Source organism: Anabrus simplex, chromosome 1, assembly GCF_040414725.1.
Source record: "Anabrus simplex isolate iqAnaSimp1 chromosome 1, ASM4041472v1, whole genome shotgun sequence".
Classification (NCBI taxonomy): Eukaryota; Metazoa; Arthropoda; class Insecta; order Orthoptera; family Tettigoniidae; genus Anabrus; species Anabrus simplex.
Genome location: NC_090265.1, coordinates 413,067,242 through 413,087,533, shown reverse-complemented (window position 1 = coordinate 413,087,533; position 20,292 = coordinate 413,067,242). Strand labels below are relative to the sequence as shown.

Sequence of the window (20,292 nt, the reverse complement as noted above, 5' to 3'; positions counted from 1 at the left end):
ATAAGTTTACACTCAGCTGCCGCGCTCTGCTTTCTAATTTCCCGTTGAATAGTAACTGTAGTTAGTGGTGATCTACGTTAGGCCTGTCTGTGACAGTATGGAAGGCGTTAAAAGTAGCCTGCATCGTAAGGTGCCAAAGAGTCAGACTCGTGCAGCAACCTTGAAAGTTATAGACTTTACGGAAAGGGAGGCAATGGAAGAGAAGTTCGTGATAGATTGTAAAAAAGTGCAGGAAAGAGTAGCAGCAGCTGTTGGAGTGTCAGAAAGTTCTTTGGTACGGATTAAGAGCGAAAAACGAAATAATTAGGAAAACCTATGGATAGTCTGTTTGAAACACCAAACAAAAACAGAATGTGCACAAAGAATATTACTGGATTGGACGACTTTGACGAAGGTGCCGTACGTCGTATTGTTAGCAATTTTTATTTAGATGAAAAATGTTTACCTACAGTTTCAAAAATTCGTGCAAAGTTAGGTAAAGACTTAAAGTTCAAAGGATACAATACTAGTGTCAAGTGAATTCTTCGATCATTAGGATAGCGTCAGAAAGAAACACTAACAAGCACATCGTAATGGAAAAACATGACATAAAATACAAAAGGTTTGTTTATTAAAAAAATGCCCAGTATCGGGCAGAGGATAGTTGTACATGCTGTAGGTGAAATGGGTTTCATCGAGAAGTCTGCTAATCTGGAAGTCTGGCAGCAAGAGTGGCGACTACCACGATGACATGAATAGCAACTTTTTTTTTAAGAGAATGAAAGATATGAAAGATAACTTCCACCTCGCAGTGTTCTCGTGATTGACTACGCGTCATATCACAACAAGGAAGTAGATCGTGCTCCAACCTCCAGCTCACGTAAAGCGACGATCTCCTGGCTAGTGAAAAGGAACATTCCACACCGTGAGACGATGTACAAACACGAGCTTTATGAGCTTATCAAACTGCACAAGCCGGCACACAAAACCTACGTCCTAGATGAACTCGTTGAACAGTACGGACACTCGGTGATTCAACTGCCCCCATATCACTCTGAATTAAACAGTATTGAAATAATGTGGGCAAAAGTGAAGAGCTGGGTAGCTTCTCACGACGTCACCTTCACTATTGACGACGTAGAGAAACTCACTGAACAGAAATTCGCGTCATTATCCGCCGAAGACTGGAACATAAGTGATGGGGAACAGTATGAAGACATTATGGAGACCTTTGTGATCCAGCTGGGAGCCGACGACATGTCATCCGGTGATGACTACAGAAGTGATGACTGAGGACTCAGTGGAATTGAAGAGATGTAGTGAACATAATAAAACAAGAATGTGCTCATTTTGTGAATAATTATAGTGTAATTATTTTATTACTTATTATTTCTAGTGCCATTTAAGTTATCTTCATATACATACGTTGTTACTTAGCATATGTAGACCCTTTATGGTGTTTCCTTTTATGAATTATATTTTGTTTCTGTACCTGAGAACAAGTATATAATTATATATGTCATACTGTTAAGTCACATTTCTTATTTTACAAGAAAGCAACAAAATATTGGCATTAAGGAGCTAGGGACAAACGATCATATAGTCTAACATTGCTTTCTCGCCTTAAAGCAAAAGTACTTATTAGTATTATTATTATTACTACTCTCCTTCTTTCTTAATCTGCTTACCCTCCAGGGTCGGTTTTCCCTCGGACTCAGAGAGGGATCCCACCTCTACCGCCTCAAGGGCAGTGTCCTGGAGCGTGAGCCATTGGGTCGGGGGATACAACTGAGGAGAATGACCAGTACCTCACCTGCTATGCTGAACAGGGGCCTTGGTGGGGGATGGGAAGATCGGAAGGGATAGACAAGGAAGAGGGAAGGAAGCAACCGTGGCCTTAAGTTAGGTACCATCCCAGCATTTGCCTGGAGGAGAAGTGGGGAAACCACGGAAAACGACTTCCAGGATGGCTGAGGTGGGAATCGAACCCACCTCTACTCAGTTGACCTCCCGAAGCTGAGTGGAACCCGTTCCAGCCCTCGTACCACTTTTCAAATTTTGTGGCAGAGCCTCGGAATCGAACCCGGGCCTCCGGGGGTTGCAGCTAATAACGCTAACCACTACACCGCAGAGGCGGACATTATTATTATTATTATTTCACCCTCTTTGGGGTATGTTGAATCAATTCTTTCTCTGTGTGTTGTTCTTTTCTTAGTGCCCAGTATTTCTTCATTCTTTCTGATCTTCATTTCTTCTCGTCTTCCGAGATAATATATTTGGTTTTTAATGTAGATTTGTTTTGGGACGTTATGTTTTCTTTAATTATTACTTTAGCTGTTCGACCGAATAGTGAATTTTCTGTAATTTTTAATTCTACCATGTCTTTTTCAGTTTCTTTAAATCAGTTCGGTTTTGTTTTGGGTTACGGAAGAAGTCAAGATTTGTTCGGTTAATCAGAGTTCATTCTGGGGAGAAGATGACCGTAAAAATTTATCCTCCTTCTTCGCATATTATCTGCGAGTTTTTCAATTTTCTTGTAGCTTATTATTATAATTATTATTATTATTATCATCATCGAGTTATTTTACATAACGTGGCTCAGATTATGAAGCCTGGTGTTATAGCAAACCATATTCTATACTGTACATCTACAGCGTCGTAAAGTTAATTTCACATCAAATTATAATTTAAAAACAAGGACTACGCAAATTGATACACGGAAACGATTTTGACAGCTACTGTAATAAGAGGTTAAATTATGTTAAAACTCCTTCAATCTATCCGTCATCTGTAATTTACAGCCGGAAGGGAATCCACTAACTGAAAATCTGCGGAGTGTTACATGTCAGTTATAACAAATATTTCGGGTCAACTGTACGTCGCCACAACACTGAGCGAGAAGGGGAAGTCAGCATTCTCGCTCCCACGGCTCTGCTTTCTCACTCGCACACTTCCCCTCACCGGATGTCTTCCTAGCTGGCCTGATCTCTACAGTGAGGTCCACTCCTACTCAGTGGCTGCCTGTTTTAGCAAACATTGCTCCTCCAGATCTGAGGAGAAAAGCAGTGAAAGTACAGTTGCTCAAGAAGACCATTGCACACAGGAACTCACGTTTGTTCAATGCTTTACGAGATCCACCTGTGATGTATTTAAAATCCAGGAATCCACTCTGGACTGATCTACACTGCAATGAAAAATTCAGTGCAACAGCAGAATGGAGACAGCGATGGGAACAATGTCCACCCACGAACGCCTTTCTGATTAAAGACCCAACGAAGAAAGTGCCAGGTTTCGATCTTCCACAACATGAGTGGTCAAAACTCAATTGTTTCAGAATAGGCCACGGCAGGTGCCAATATATGATGAAAAAGTGGGAATATTGTGAAAGTGCTGCGTGTGAGTGTGGTGCTGAGAAGCAGACATTGCTTCATGTTGTTGAGAGATGTCCACTGTCAGCATTGAAGGACGGTTTACGGACTCTGCATTAATTGACACCAAGTGCAGTGGACTGGTTGTCAAAGCTGGACATTCTAGTTTAATTACCTCTATATTTTAATTTGTATGTTAATTGTATATTTTTACAGATTATGCTTGTAAATGCCATACGATAATAATAATAATAATAATAATAATAATAATAATAATAATAACAACAGTTAGATGGGATCGAGGGAAGACGCTAGGAGTCACGTAGTTATTGAATTTGCTTGTGTAGTGTTTTCTGTGTAATTTCATGTCATTATTTTTTAGAGATATTCAGGTAAAAGTCATTTTCAAGCAGGCTACATGCCTTCTGCGTTGGTTATATTTACTTCAGTTTACCCTATAAAGATTAATCAGGTTTCTTTCTATGGATGCGGAATGTATTATTTCAGCTACTACTAGAACTGCAGTGACAATGTGTCCATTACTGGGACATAAGAGGCTCATTTAATTTAGCAAGAAGGCGAGTCCGGGAAACCAGCATGGGATTGAACCAAAGATACATAAAGTGAAAGGCTTGAAATGCCAGAAGGATGATTTTAGGGCCAAGTATATGTAATTAGGCAAGATATGCCTTGTTATTGCTGGGAGCTATGTCTGAATATGAAATAATTATTCGGCCGTAAAGTTGCAAAGAATGCATCGGCCGAGCAAAGAAAGAAATGAATATTTGTTACCTCCTGGGGAGGTGTAATAATGCTATTTGCTTTACGTCTCACTAACTACTCTTTTACGGTTTTCGGAGACGCCAAGGTGCCGGAATTTAGTCCCGCAGGAGTTATTTACGTGCCAGTAATTCTACCGACACGAGGCTGGCATATTTCAGCACCTTCAAATACCACCGGACTGAACCAGGATTGAACCTGACAAGTTGCGGTCAGAAGGCCAGCGCCTCAACCGTCGGAGCCACTCAGCCTGGCCTGGGGAGGTGTGGTACAGGCATTGGCCTGCCTCATTGAGCTCCATAAAAAGTGGAAGTGCCCAGCTGACAGTCTAGAGCTGCTTTTCCCCCTCGTCAGAGTATGTGAAAGAACACTCCTTTTAAGTCTCCAAGATTAAGACCTCTCTTGCCTGTGAATATTTGTTTGCTTCTATTACAGCTGACCAACTGAAGACACGGATATATGTGAGACCATTTGTGTCTGCTTGCAGACGCATAACCAACGTAGCCTGCTGATGTCAGGTTCGATCCCCGATATCCCTGATTTACTCATGTGTTGTATATATGTTTTTTCCTACAGGTGTGATCTTGTGGTGTTGTCACGTACTGTTAAATCTGGGATTATCAGCTCGTTAGCCGAGTTTTACTGATAACCAGTTCTGCCTGGTATATTTTTGTATGAGCACGGGCTCATGTAGATTCAGTGCTAATTTTAAGCTAGAGTAGGGAACCGCCGGAATGTAAATATAGTGTTATAGCTATTGTACCAATGTATTAGTGTTTCCCGGTTCATAACATGAACGATTTACCTTCGTCGATGCCCATGGGTAAATATGGATATCCATACTTATCTAGCGCAATTACCTATTCATACATAATGATCAACGTTTTTCCCTTGAAAATTGACATTGTAATTTAAATTGATTCGGGGTCGTTGCCCGCATTTATTTACCTTTCGTTATTTTTTTCGATGTAAGTATTCATTTATCCGTATATCGCAATTTTACGACCAATTGAGGTCGATATGTTTATTCATATTTCAAGTTAGCATGGACCATTTTTTACGTTTTTAATGGATAAAAAAATCCATCTTACCCCTTATTCTATGTTCTCATTTCAAGATATATCACCATTTATCCTGTCAATATACTCTCTAGCAGAAGTTTAGTTAAAATTTGCTTTGCCCATTTATCGGATGTTACTGCACGCTCTCCACCCCGAGTCGGATCTAAAGACAGGATACGGTGCAATACGGAAGATGATCAATTACATTCAATATAAACGCTGGAGTACAGTATGAACATTTATAACTAAAAACCTAACGTGCCCGAATTTGCCCATAATAACTGATAATTCAGAAAATGGGTTCTCATTGTTACTGAACAATATTGCACAAATTATTATAGAAATTCTTGAAGCGCTAAATATTGCCATTAGAATGGGGTTCTTTTCTACTGTACTAGAGCAGGCGAAGTCAGATGTGTGTCCAAGTCTGACACCTCACTTTAGCCCTAAGTTCTAAGTGCCCGCGCTCTAAATTCCTCTTCTACCTTGAATCATCCTTAGCATCGTTTTCCCAGGTTCTTAATGCCCCATAACCATTAAAGAATAGAAAAAATACTTGAGAATAGAAACATTTCCTTACGCTAAATGTGGCTTTTGCCCCAATGTGAATTACTTTACACTGCAAGATAAAATTGCATTCCTCTTATGGAATAATTTTTGGGACTTTAATTTTTGAACATTAAAACAAGAATAATTTAATAATTTAATTTTCCCCGTTAAATGCGGGTTTATGCTAAATCGAGATCATATAAAATTGGGGTTATACTGTATTTTGTTTTTGTACTTTTCTTCATGTTTAAGTGAATTTTTTCCTAAGAATATGCACGGTACCATACATTAAAAGACTTGATTCTCCGCGTTGTTATAATCTTGTGACCTCAAACAAATGAATGTATACTTTTTACTTTAAGTCACACCAATACAGATACGTCTTATGGTGATGATGGGATAGGAAAGAGCTAGAAGTTGGAAGAAAGCAGCCGTGTGAGAAAATGGGAAACTATGGAAAACCATTTTCAGGGGTGCCAATAGTGGTGTTCGAACCCACTATCTCCCGAATGCAAGCTCACAGCTGCGCATTCCTAACTGCATGGCCAACTCGCTCAGTGAATTTGTACTATTTTATTTTCTTCTGGTAGGCACTGACAGCATTACATTACAGCGCCATGACATGTTTGACAACACAGAGTTCGAAACTGTTTTTGAAATGCTAGATTTGGAGCAAGTTGCGATTTATCGTGATATTGTTTGTAACGGCAATGTTCCTGATAATGACTGCGAATAGAAGAAATTGGAAAAGGGGACATCATTCCAGGATAATTCATATTGTTCAAATAATTCCAGTTTGCTGATTCCATATTTGTATGAGCAATTAACATTGGATAATAATGAAGTGATTGATAAACAATACCACATAAGATTGTATTTCTAAGTTTAAGTGCAAGGTATGATCAGCTGACACCACACTAGCAGTGCAGCTCAGTTATTCAATGTTTGCACCCTATTTGTCATAGCAGTACGAGATAATCCAACAAAATAATAATATGCAAAGCCTCGGCATGAAAGCAGAAACTGTTTGAACTCTCAAAGCCACGACAGATTAAGATGTTAAAAAGAAATGTGCCAGAGAGCATTGCAAATTTTAAATTTTCGCTGCACTGACAGAAACTGCACAAGAAATACAAAGGTACACTAAAAAGAAAAATGAAAAAACTGGAAAAATACTTACACGAGGCATGATAAATCAGCAAGCTGATCTACAAAATCAAACAGCTGGCTGATATCATAAGTGATGGACGGTGTATTAGGATTCTGACGTTTGAGATGTTCTTCATAGATCTTGCACACTCCTGAAAGTAAATTAAATGTGTATACATAGTTAGAAAACTTGTCAAATGTCCTTGGAAGACAAGAGGGCTATGAACAATTCATATGATTTTTATGTACATTATAAATCGTGCACAGAATAAATAGCAGAATACGACATTTTTACTCTTTATAACCTCATTCACTAACAGTTGTAGGACAGATGCTCATTTACCTTTACAATGAGCAACTGATCTTTATCAATGAAGATTCAAAACTAAGCATTTCATAGTACTACACTTACTGAAAAAAAAAAAAGCATTTCAGACAAAATTTTATTTTAGTCCACTTGAAACTTGGTAAAATTAAAATACAACTCTTGATTATCTGGGATAATCACCAGACAAATTTGCACTGAAAATACGATTTTGTGCATTTTAATGCACAACTAAACTTATAATAATACACAACATACAATACTGTTTGAAAATGCAATAATGTCAATTAACACATTCCATAAACACTTATTCAAAAATTACAGTAGAACCCCACTTAACCAAAATGCTCTGGCAAAGTTGTTTTTAATATTTTGTTTTTACCCTCTCGTTCTTAGCCATCAAGATGAGTAATTCTCTTGCTATATGTGCTGAGAGCTACTAGGCAAACCCTACTTTTACATGGCGACTTAAGCCAGAATGCACGTGTAGCATAAAAACAAAACAGTTTCTTAACCCATAGTTCGTTCCAGGACACAATTTCTCTTGAACAAACAGGAATTATTATTATTACTGTGTTATCATCGGTATTAGTGTATTATTCGCCATGAAGATTATGCAGACGACTCCGACCTTCTTGACAATAGCAGTTCTGAGAATCAAGTTACATTAGATAATGGATTTAATGCATTGGAGGTAAGATTGATTTCAAATTTTTATTAAAATACAGTACCACACGCTTTAATTAGAGTCCTGTGATAAAATTACTGTCTACAGTATTCAGTTCAGTAGTATAAAAAACTGTTTTATTATTTCAGATTGCTTTGCGAACAAAGCGATGAATCTACACCAGGTGATGTATTGTTGATTAAACGGTGGCGCGACACAGCTGCGCGACAGCACTTCACCAAGAAAATTCAAAAGAAAATAACTTGATTTTATATTATGAGTGACATTATGTAAATATTTTAATGTTAATATTCATTATGCACTTTTGCTTAACAAAGTTTATGCATTTTTATTTCGATATTTAACTCCCGAAAATATTTACCACGTGTCATCCAAAAAAAAAAGTAGTGGCTCCGCCCCCTTTATTTCGGATAAACAGGGTTCTACTGTACTTACGTAGAACACTTTAGGTACAAAACGTGAATTCTAACAGTTTCTGTTTGCTATTTGGAACGTATCTTAACTGTACGAACACCAATCCCATAATCATTCACTAATTTCTTTACTGATTCTCCTTTCTCGAACATTTTGATTAATTCAGGCTTTAGTTTTAAAATTAAAAGTACTTTCTTCCACTTCATAGCCATGGCTGCTATCACAGAACACCAAAAGAGAACTGTTATACAGAGCATTGTTTAGTGTTTGGTTCTTGAACAAAGCACACTTGCACTCGATATAGCGTTCCAATTTCAAGCACGCAGTTCAACATGTATTTAAAGTGCTGTGACAAAAATGAAGGAAATAAAATAAAAATACAATAAACCTCAGGGAACGGCAGGGGGTGGGGTACAGATAACCCACAAACCGGATAATTCGCACCCGGATAATCTGGAATTTGCCATTGACATTACAAAAATATAGCAATGTATTGTAAATTAAACAGCCCAATAAAAAATGTTTCAGCTCAATAACTGAGAAACATTGTTCGTGACAATCACAACAGTCCATCAACACGAATGTGGAAATGTCAAAACCTGGAGCTCTGCACAATTTCGTATGGAGTCCATTTTTAACAAGTTTTCAACACATTTCCATTGCCTCAATAAATGGTACTACCACATCTAGCCGCTGTTACATCTGTCATTCGATCAGGTATGCTCAGGATGCAATAGCGAACGTTCTCTCATGATGTGAACTCCCATTCCGCCTTGAGCGCAGCCCGAAGTTGAGCCAGTGTGTCAGGGGTACAACTTCTAGCACGTATTTCAAACATTTCCCAGGACATGCTCTGTGGGTGGAAAGAAAATCAATTTTATGTGGTCTAATGGTGGTGGGTTATTATGCATGGTGCAGTGGTCCAAAAACAGCAAGATTCTGCGTTTTTCCTTTTTCATGTCACTGTTAACCGAGGTCAGCCATTCATTAAACAACTCTGTCGTCATCCATGCTTTTTTGTTTGACCGATAAGCTGTGGGCAACGATTTTATTCCTTCGAAGCAGCGTGGTTTGGCAGATTTCCCTATAATGAGTGGTTTCAACTTTTGAGATGCGTCCATGTTACATGCTACAAGGACAGTTATTCTTTCCTTCAGTTTCCCTCCATGACACTTCTCGTCTCTGAACGTCAGGATGCGATCAGGAAGACATTTATAAAAAAGCCTGGTTTCATCTGTGTTGAATATGTTCCTTGGGTCATAGCCATTCAAAAGTTCATTTAGTTCGTCAATCCATTCGGAACAAACGGAACTATCCACGCTGTCGCTCTCTCCACAGATCTTTTTAAATGTGATGGCGTGTAGGTTTTTGAAATATGATAACAGCCCCTCACTTGCTGCAAATCCTTTAATCTTGAGAGACTGCGCAAAAGACTTGGCTTTTTCCTTCAACATGAAACCGCCCAGGGGAACGTTTTGTCCTCTACACTGACAAATCCACTTAAGCAAGCACTCTTCTTCAAAACGGGGAAATTCACCCTGACGTGACCTTTTTCTACTCGCACTTAAGGCACTTTCGGTGATGAAATCTTTATTTTTCAAAATCATCGACAATGTTGATGGTAAAATACCGAACTGTTTGGCGACATGTTTTTTTAATTGTCCATCCTCCACAGCTTGAATCACACGCTTTTTTTCACTTATGGAAAGACACTTCTTGTTCTTTCTTGAACTCATTGTGTTGCTTAACCCTAGAATCATAAACTACGCACCCCTGTAGTTTCCGCGGGAATTTCCAGACGCTAATGACCTGTGCTTTCCCCCCTCCATCTAATCTTTCCCAGCTATCAACAATAAGTGCTGACCTTGGTTTCAAGCATAAAGGTCCAGTTGTTTGTTCACTGCAATATGATCGTTGTCTGAGAGACGAAAGTTTATGATTTGTGAAAGTGTTCGTGATTTGTGATAGCTGTAAATAGTGTGAATATTTGGTTTATTACAGTAATGTTTTTGTGTACTAAATACGTAAGCTTAATAGGATACTGAAATGGAAAATCTAGCGCACGATGATGAATTTATAGCAGCAGTTCTTTCTGAATTAGACAGAGAACCACTCTCTTCAGGAGACATTAGTGGTAATGTGTGTCGTGAATGAAATTACCCGGGCAATACATGGATCAAACAGAAATATTACGACCGACAATTGGTTCACCTCAATAATTCTTTTGGCTGATTATCTGCATTGCGACAGTAACCTGACAGTCATTGGAACAATGAGAAAAGACAAACCACAGATACCGCCAGAGATGAAAACAGTCAAAGTAAGAAAGCTTGGGTCCTCCATGTTTTGTTATAATGGTATAAAAACAATGGAATCCTACAAAGGAAAATCAAACAAGAATGTAATGCTTCTTTCTACATGCCATGAAGTAGGAACAATAGCAGCCAGTGGGAAACCAGATATGGCGGAAGACTACAATGGGACTCAAGGTGCCGTGGACAATTTCGATGAAATGTCAACATTGATGTCCACTTCAAGAAAAACAAGAAGATGGCCAATGTGTATCTTTTATTGTATGATTAATACATCACTTGTCAATGGATACATTATTTATGTGCATAAGATGGTTGAAAAAGGCCAAAAGCCACTTTCAAGGAGAGAGTTTGCAAAGGATATATCCGAAATGCTAATGGCTCCAAAGCTGCAAGAGAGACTTCAGACACCAACTTTGAGGCGCAGCCTGAAGAGGACCATCGCTGAAATTCATGGAAAAGATGGCATTCCTCAAGAGCCTCAATCAGGTACTGCTGAAGGAAGAATAATTTGTGCGTTTTGTCCATCAAATAAATGAAGAATGACCTGACTCTTTTGTAAGACATGCCGAAGGCACTTGTCTTGATCACCAGGCAAAACAGTGCATTGAATGTGCCTATTGAAGAAAAACTGACCAGAGTGTATTGTCATCACTACATGTGATAGTTTTAAGTATAATATTTTGTATTTCGTGTAAAATGTTGGGTTTATGCATATTAAAGTGCTTTTCTTTTAGGTAGTCTGACAGACGAAAGTTTATGATTCGTGTTACACTGGAGGGACTTTATGATTCTAAGGTTAAAAATTACACAAATCAAACGTTAGCATACTGTACCACACTTTAACGTTTGAAAGAAGACGCACGACTGCAAACTCACTCATACATCTCATTATCGATGTAAACAAACGACAGGTCTGTGCACGATAATACATACTGTAATCACCGACTTCAAATTATGGAGAGTAGGGAAGCCTGACTTCAAATTATAGAATGTCGGCGAGCAAGATGCCATTCCTTCAACTTCAAATTACCGAGGGGACCAAATAACATTGATTTTTTCAATTTATCGAGTATTTTTAAAGGGACAAGGAGAAAACTTCAAATTATCGAGAGATTCAAATTAACGAGTGTCAAATTATCGAGTCTCGACTGTAAATACAATGTACTGTATTCAACCAAAACAGCTGGGTCCTATTGTGAAGCTCGAGTTGGGTTTTTGTACCAAAACAACAGCTGATTGGCCGAGCATCTGTCAAGGTGTGTGTAGAATGGGTAGGTGGGGGCTAAATAAAAAAAAATAGGTGGGCCTGGTACCATTGTTGAAACTAACGAGAGTAAGTTTGAAAAAAGGAAATTGAATATGGGGAGACGTGTAGACAAGACAGTAGTGTTTTGGAAGCATGGAGAGGGAGAATTATAAAAAGTAAAATTGTTGTACCTGTGGAGAGGAAGGGCAAACAGAATTTGCTCCAAGTCATAAAGGGCTGGATACTGCCCGGAAGACTGCTGGAAGGCGTATGATTGCGTAAATCATTCTGTTTAGTTTGCTGACATCATAAAGAGTGGTCACGTCCATACGGGGAACAGAACAGTAATGCCCGATAATCGCCCTGCTGTGCATATGCAAGATATAGAAAATCGGTGGTGACATTTTAAGTATGGCAGCTATTCCGTTCCAGGGTTCGGCAGGAGGACACTGCATTTCCTCAGATATCTTGCTGAATCCCTATTCAATTTCATTCACGACACACATTACCACTAATGTCTCCTGAAGAGAGTGGTTTTCTGTCTAATTCAGAAAGAACTGCTGCTATAAATTCATCATCGTGCGCTAGATTTTCCATTTCAGTATCCTATTAAGCTTACGTATTTAGTACAAAAAAACATTACTGTAATAAACCAAATATTCACACTATTTACAGCTATCGCAAATCACGAACACTTTCACAAATCATAAACTTTCGTCTCTCAGACGACGGTCATATTGCAGTGAACAAACAACTGGACCTTTATGCTTGAAACCAAGGTCAGCACTTATTGTTGATAGCTGGGAAAGATTAGATGGAGGGGGGAAAGCACAGGTCATTAGCGTCTGGAAATTCCCGCGGAAACTACAGGGCTGCGTAGTTTATGATTCTAGGGTTAAGCAACACAATGAGTTCAAGAAAGAACAAGAAGTGTCTTTCCATAAGTGGAAGGTTGCACGAATTCCTCAAGGCTGCCACAGCCCTGTATCCGCCACTGCATTAAGTATTATATTAAATTATTGCTGTTGTGTATTTCACATTGTTTCCTTCACATGGTGTTTTTGTTTGTGCAGGGTTGGCAACGCAATCTAATTATCAGCATTGATGGCAATGATGTCACATTCTGTTCATGTTGACCAATAGCTACTTTGGCCATGGACAATGGCAGATGCTGCTCTTTATTAGGTTATAAAAGTAAATTTACTTCTGGGACGGGATGGTGGGTTCCTAGACATCACAATGAACACATCACTCGTCTAAAAGGAATTCCAAGTAATATTTACATTATTTTCACTTCCTTATAATGTTACAAACTGTGGGTAGCTACTAAAGACCTGGCAGGTCTTTGAGAAAGTGGTTCAGTCACTAATTCCTAAGTTGGCCACCTTTCGTAGCATGCTGAGATGCCATCCGAAACGCACCATGTTGGAATCGTAACCCATCTTTCACAAAGGGTCAATGGAACTTTTATAACAAAAATGGAATAATGCTAGCAATCTCTCTAGCTAAATCTCAGTATTTGGAACAAAAACGTGGAAAATAGATCAACTCTATGGGAATACACACATCTGTGACAATTTTACTGTGTAGGGTTAGTTTATTTTAATGCCGTGTGTGTTTAAAGTAATGCCAAGTAAAGAGTAGTTAGCAGACTTAAGTAACGGTGACAGGAAGAAATCCACTTGTCAACAGAAATAGTTAACCAACAGGTAAAACAGAAATCACTACTGGTACTCCGTCCTATAAAGGAGTATCTACCATAAGATTTGAGACACAGTATAGGAGTTCCTAATTTTCTGAATTAAAATTCATGAGTGGAGTATATTTAAAATATTTTGAAACTTGCAGACATTTTTAAAGACGTAGCATTCTGTAACATAACCATAAACAATAGCGATGTTGCGGATACGGTTGAAATAAAAAATAATCCACATACCTACTCCAGACAGAGCTGTAAACGATAGAAGTTCCGTACCAATTACTACACAATCAATCGTACAGCTAATATTTTTAAAAATTTAAATCCATTACACTTCAAAAGAAGCCCTGTTAACTGCAGAAGTTAATGAAGTGGAGGGACACAATTTGTTCCAAGCCTTCCCAAAATGCTATCCATAATTGCCTTATAGACTTACTGCAGTCAAAGGCCATTATATGAAGAATACATATGATCTATATATTTTTGTATATCATGGATTACGATAACATAGCTGTTATTTCAATACCGGTATTAAGATCGTGCATAATACAGAATAGTAAAATATGAGTTGAGGTTCTAGTAGATATCCCTCGGATCCCTTGAAGAAGAGAATCTCCAACTCTAGACCTATTTCTGTCCAACAAACGTCGAAGACGAATTTCGGAGATAAATACCATAACCAATCATATACAAATTGAAAAACGGACAGATCTTCTCTTCATTCCATAAATAAAACAGCCAAAATACATACCTTCCATGCATTCATTGACCGATTCATAATCAGAGAATGTCCTTGTCTCTGGTTTGGATGCAGGTTGGATCAGCAAAATGGTGTGAGACTGAAAATGAATTATGAAATCACAAAAACATATTTCCAGGTTGAAGCACGCTACTTAAACAAAGCAAGCAGCTGACAACAAATGCATCAAACACGTTCCCTAACAACAACACTGAACATTAACAGGTATTAGGCGGCATAAGAACTTGCTCATTCAATAATTGAGATATAACTCCACCACTCACCATTTTTTAATAAAATATAAATATAAATCCGAGGAAATCAGAAACAAAGCCACAAAGCCAACTGCCGTAAGCACCACAAAACACCTCCGAAAATAACTCAATGCTCCGAAAATCCGAATGAAGGCCGACAACCATGAACGAACGGAGCTATGTATCCAACCGCCGGAATCAACAGCCAATCACAGGATCATAACGTCATGGAAGCTCTATATAAAAAATAGTTCTCAAAGGGACATGCCTATTTCATTTCACCAAATACGCAGACCCGCTTGCAGAAAATAGTTAAATAAAATATGATGGTCTATGTCTGAAAATGCCCTCAGACTTTGCATGAAACCTCTCACCGCCTTTTCGAAGATTCTTCCGGACCTCCCCTTGGATGTTTCTCGAAAAAAATTCCTATGAGGCACGTGCACGTGTCTGGTACTCCATTAAATTTAATAGACACTATTCTTAAACTTCTTTATATGTGATTCGGCCTTGTTTGTATGGTATGCTAGAGATGAGCTTAAATGGTATTTCACAATATCTGTAACTTGTATCTATGATTCAGTCACAGGAAGAACGAGCATAATTATATCGTAATTGTAACACTTTGGACACGAGCGGCCAGAATGGAAATATCTCTAGTTGATATGATGACAATGCCGGGTAGTATTTTTCGGAAGATTGGCGACATTAGAAGTGGGAAAGATAATATTCACATTTATAATTTGAAGTTTTAATAACACATAGGTTATCCTGCTACGATAATGGAGTCGACCGTACAGCCAGCGTATAAACGCAGTGTGTTGGGCGGCTGGTCTTAACACTCTTTACAACATCTTAGGGTGGATGAGCTCCTTTGGGTGGGTAATGGTCCCTCACAGGCCCGGAACTTTGGCGGGGCAGAGGGAGCACGTACCCCGGGCGGCAGATTTCAGGGGGCGGCAAAATTTGAAAAGTATATTAAAAAGCATAGTAAGTTATTTAATTTTTTAAAATAATAATACCACAATTAATATTGTTTAATTTTATTTAATTTTGTTTCCCAATCCATCAACTTTATTACACTGAGACTGTATACCAAGTTATTTTCTTCATTATAAGACACGACACAAGAATTAACGTAATTCAGGGTCTATAGTGAGTCTTATACTGTTATGCCTACTACTGATATGAATAATTAGTAGCCTGAGCGCTAGGCAGAAGGGTCGGGCTCGAAAACAGTCTGTACTTGACGCGATGCGCGAGCATCTTATCTATCTCACCCCCTTTAGGCGTCCAATAAACAGTAAACTAAACAGACACCTGCAGTCATCGTTGTCGTTATCGAGGGCTACACGTGTAGCCTCCGTACACTGTTGTCTGCGTGTGTTGATCACTGCCTGCTCGATCTGCATCCGATGGCTGCTTATACTGCCTGCTCATTACAACATTTTAACATGGCACTAAATGAAACACTTCGTTTACAAATACACACAGCAGGTGGCAGCACCAACCGGCTCCTGAACTGACGGATTGAAATAGCGGGAAATAGGGTAGTACTGTATTTGTTTACAGTGAAAATGGTCTACTGCTGCGTGCCTTTCTGCAAATCAAAGAAAGGGAAACCAGAATGCCGTGGTATTTCATTCCATGACACGGGCTTTTTCAGGAGATCCAGTTGAAGCCATGTTTAGTTCTATAAGAATGGGAGGAGGGTGCAATGCCATGACTGACTCCCGGGCTACTCGGAATTCTATAAAAATAATTCTGAAATCCGGTATTTTAATGTCCACCGATGGTGCTAAATAAGCAAAATTCAAAATTTTCTGCCTCAGTATCCTCTCCCGGACTTGACGAAACAGAACCAGTGATGCCCGCTGAGTACGTACTTGATTTACTGGAGGATGTTCGTGAGCACCCTGAGTCGGTGTGTGTCACTTTGGAAACTGCTTCCCATGCATTAGTGTGTGGTTATTTAGTGCGTTTAATCGAAGAAAAAACAATGCAGCACGTGCTTGAGTAACATTTCCACCTCAGTTAATGCATCCCCGTTGATGAACTTAATCAGACAGTCGGATAGCGGAGGCCTGCGCTATCCCCAACAACGATTAATTGGCCTAATTATGGGGCTACAGAAATTTGTTGAGGCGGCTCTCTCGTACTGCAAGAAATCTGCAAGTCTGCTCCAGTCTATTAAAAATTATGTTCTACCCTCTTTGTGCCACTGTAAGATTTTAAAGGGTTTTAGTAACAGTAAGCACCAGGAACTTGTGGTGATAAAATTCGTGAAACCTCTACCTATAATGTACGGAAGTACCATACAGACAAAGTGTCCAGGTTTTCTTGTTCGTCGAAATCTCTTTCTCGAAAAGTCCTGAAGCTATCACTCCCTAGAGCACCACTTTATGCGTACAATTCTTTAATATTTCTGTCACTTTCAGATTTTAAATGTTGCTTGTATGCTTATCTATCTGTATTCACGCGATAATTGGGTACGTCTGGTGCTGCGATCTAACGGCAGATTGTTTGTAAGTCGTGTTACACGTTTGAATATGGAATGAGCAGGCAGTATAAGCTGCCATCGGATGCAGATCGAGCAGGCAGTGGTGTTGATACGAACCGACAGTTGTTTTATTTTATTTGCATTTAGTATTTAGTTATTAGTGTTCGGAATGTTGATTAGTTATTCGTGTTACCGTTTATCAGCGTTCGGAAAATGGAATTGTTCAGTACAATTTGAGCTGCGTTTTTATCAGTTTCCAAATTATGGATGGCAGAAAATGACTCAGTGGAGCCGAGTATAGAAAACTTGCCAAAGAAAAAAGGAAGAAAGAAAGCGATGTGCTGTCACAAACTCCAAAATTAGAATCATTTTTAAAAAACCTAATGTTAATGAAGATGATGGCTCAAAAGAAAAATCAGGTAAGAAATATTAATTTTTATTTCGATAATTAAATTATAGCACATTAGGGAAGAGATGAATTAATTGTGCCTTATCGGACTTTATGACAATTCTTTAATACTTCATTTTGTAACTGTAGAGGCCAATCCTAAGACAATGGGACAAATATGGCCGGGAAGTGTAAAGGAGTTCAGTCCAGACTACTTCAGGAGAAGAGCTAGCATATTTTGTCCCATTTGCTGTTCACTCCCTCAATTTAGTTGCTACTAATGCGGCCAGTGATACTATTGAGGCTCAGAATTTTTTCGGAACTTTTAACAGTATGTATTCTTTCTTTGCGGCTTCAACTTCACGCTGGGAAGTTCTCCGAAAATATGTGCCACCGACATTGAAACCTGAAAGCAATACAAGATGGTCTGCAAGATTAGATGCGGTCGAACCTGTGTATAAACTGTACGGTAAAGTTGTGCAGGGTCTAGGGGATCTTAGAAACCATGATCTCTCAACACCTCAAACTAAGAGTGAGGCCATTCCCCTTTTAAAAATATTCGGAAACATGAATTCATCGTTTTCACATGTTTTTGGCATGCTTTGTCCAAAAAGATCAATACTGTCAGTGAGTTTTTGCAAAGAAAAGATGTAACTGTAGATTTGGCTGCCCGGAAACTTCAAGGTCTTTTAATGCCTGATGAGCTGTGTGGCAATGAAGCTCCGAAAAGTACTGAGAATATGTTCCAGTAGGTATGTTAGAGTTTATTGACCTGATGATTACGGAACTCAGTGACAGGTTTAAGGCTTTGGACAACATAAACAGCAAGTTTGTATTTTTTAAAGGCAGTTCGAATTAAAGAAATGCAAGTAAAAGATCTTAAAATGAAAGCAGAAGAATTGGCAAATGTGTACACTACTGATCTCAACATTGAGAATTTAAATTTGAAATAGAAAGTTTCAAGCACCACGCTTTATCAGTTGACGAAAATTTAAAGGCACCACATCAAGAGAAATGTTGTCTTATTTATAAAAATAAACTAGAGGAAGGCTACCCTAACATTACTACTGCACTGAGAATGTTTCTCACGTTGCCAGTTACAGTGTCATCTGGAGAACAAAGTTTTCGCAAACTCAAAACCATCAAAAACTACATGAGAAGTACAATGGGACAGGAGAGATTGTCTATTCTCAGTATAATATCAACTGAACACAAACGAGCATCCCTTATCAACTTTGAAGACATCATCATTACATTTGCAGCTAAGAAAGCTCGAAGAATTCAATTTTGAGGTACAATACATAAGAAATGTTTGCGTAGTTTCAATTTAGTTACACTACAAAAGAATTATTTGTATTAGTCATGTATAAGTGTATTAATATAAGTGTTTTTCAATACAAGTGTAATGTATGTATTAATATGTATAAGTGTATTAATGTAATTTTTCATAAATAAAACTTCTTAATAGTATACATATGGTGTGTAATTTCAACGGCCACATTTAAAAAATAGCTTAGGAAGGTATTATATTTCAGAGGTAGGGGAAGGTGTGGGGAGGGGAAACGGGGGATAGGGGAGCGGCAAACTGATCTTTGCCCCCCTGACAAATCTGCTAGTTCCGGCCCTTGTCCCTCAGTAGAGGAAATGCCACTGAATCCCATTCGGTAGCGGCTGTATCCCATGATCGGGGCGGCTACCAACAGCGTCTGTTTCCCAGGTTAGGGGCGGCTGACTAGTGACCAGAGAAGGCAACGGGAAATCACTCTCGTATATTTTCCCCAGGATATCATTATGGAGAGAGTTAATGAAATAATTGCCCCTAGTCCCAGCCAGCCCTTTAGTGGGCAGGGGGTGCGAAGAATCTCCTGGCTTAAAGTAATGAAGTCCAACACAAGATTAGCAACATGGAATGTAAGAGGTTTGTTCAGAGCTGGCAAACGTGATAACATAGTTAAAGAAATGACGAGGTTAAAATTTTCTATGCTTGGGATAAGTGAACTGAGAGGGCCAGGTAAAGGTACCTGTCAAAGAGAAGATGGAAATCTATACTATGCTGGCAGTCCTGAAACTGACAGACGTCACTGAAAAGGTGTAGCAATATTTGTAAAATCAGAATTCATGAAATATGTCAACAATTTTGTCCCAATATCAGACAGACTCATGCTTTTACAACTACATGGACAACTCTTCAAGATCAATATAATACAAGTATATGCTAAAACAGCAGATAAAAAGTATGACGCTGAGGTGGAAAGATTCTATGAAAGCTTGCAAAACGTTCTGGAGTCAATAAAAAATTATAGCATAACCATAATAATGGGAGATTTCAATGCTAAGATCGGCAAAGGCCGACGAGGAAATTTGGTAGAAAATTGAGGACTTGGAGAATCCAACGAACGCGGGGATAGGTTATACGAATTTTGTCAAAAATGCAATGGTTATTACAAACAAAGGTTACCAACTTCATGATCGTCGATTATACACGTGGGCTTCGCCTAGTAACAGTGAACATCATGTTGAATACATCCTCATAGATAAGAGGTTCAGAAACTTCATTAAAAGAGTTATTACATACACAGGAGCAGATATAGGTTCTGATCATAATCTACAACTTAAAATGAATATTTTACAGAAAATGAAACATTCCAAACGAATTGACCAAAGAAAATTGGTAAACAGTGAAACAGAACAAGAAGTTGCAAAAGTAATTAATGAAGAGCTAAGACAAGTATCATTGAACAGTCAACAGGTAGAAAACCAGTGGGAGGAAATAAAAAAGCTATACAGAAAGTAAATAAAAATACATACAGTCTGATAAAAGACAAAAAAGGAGAAGTA

The 20,292-nt window shown here is 38.6% G+C and overlaps 1 protein-coding gene across 1 annotated transcript in view; it reads right to left on the bottom strand.

Annotated features, from left to right (window-relative positions):
- LOC136866731 (enhancer of rudimentary homolog) overlaps positions 1 to 14,754 on the bottom strand; it is a 52,855-nt gene extending 38,101 nt beyond the window's left edge. The window contains exons 1-3 of the mRNA XM_067143843.2: positions 14,597 to 14,754; positions 14,325 to 14,412; positions 6,918 to 7,038 (exon numbers count right to left, since the gene is read on the bottom strand). Coding sequence (XP_066999944.1) covers positions 6,918 to 7,038; positions 14,325 to 14,412; positions 14,597 to 14,599 — 212 coding nt within the window. The 5' untranslated portion in view covers positions 14,600 to 14,754. The remainder of the gene's footprint in view (positions 1 to 6,917; positions 7,039 to 14,324; positions 14,413 to 14,596) is intronic.
- Positions 14,755 to 20,292: the final 5,538 nt, after the last annotated feature.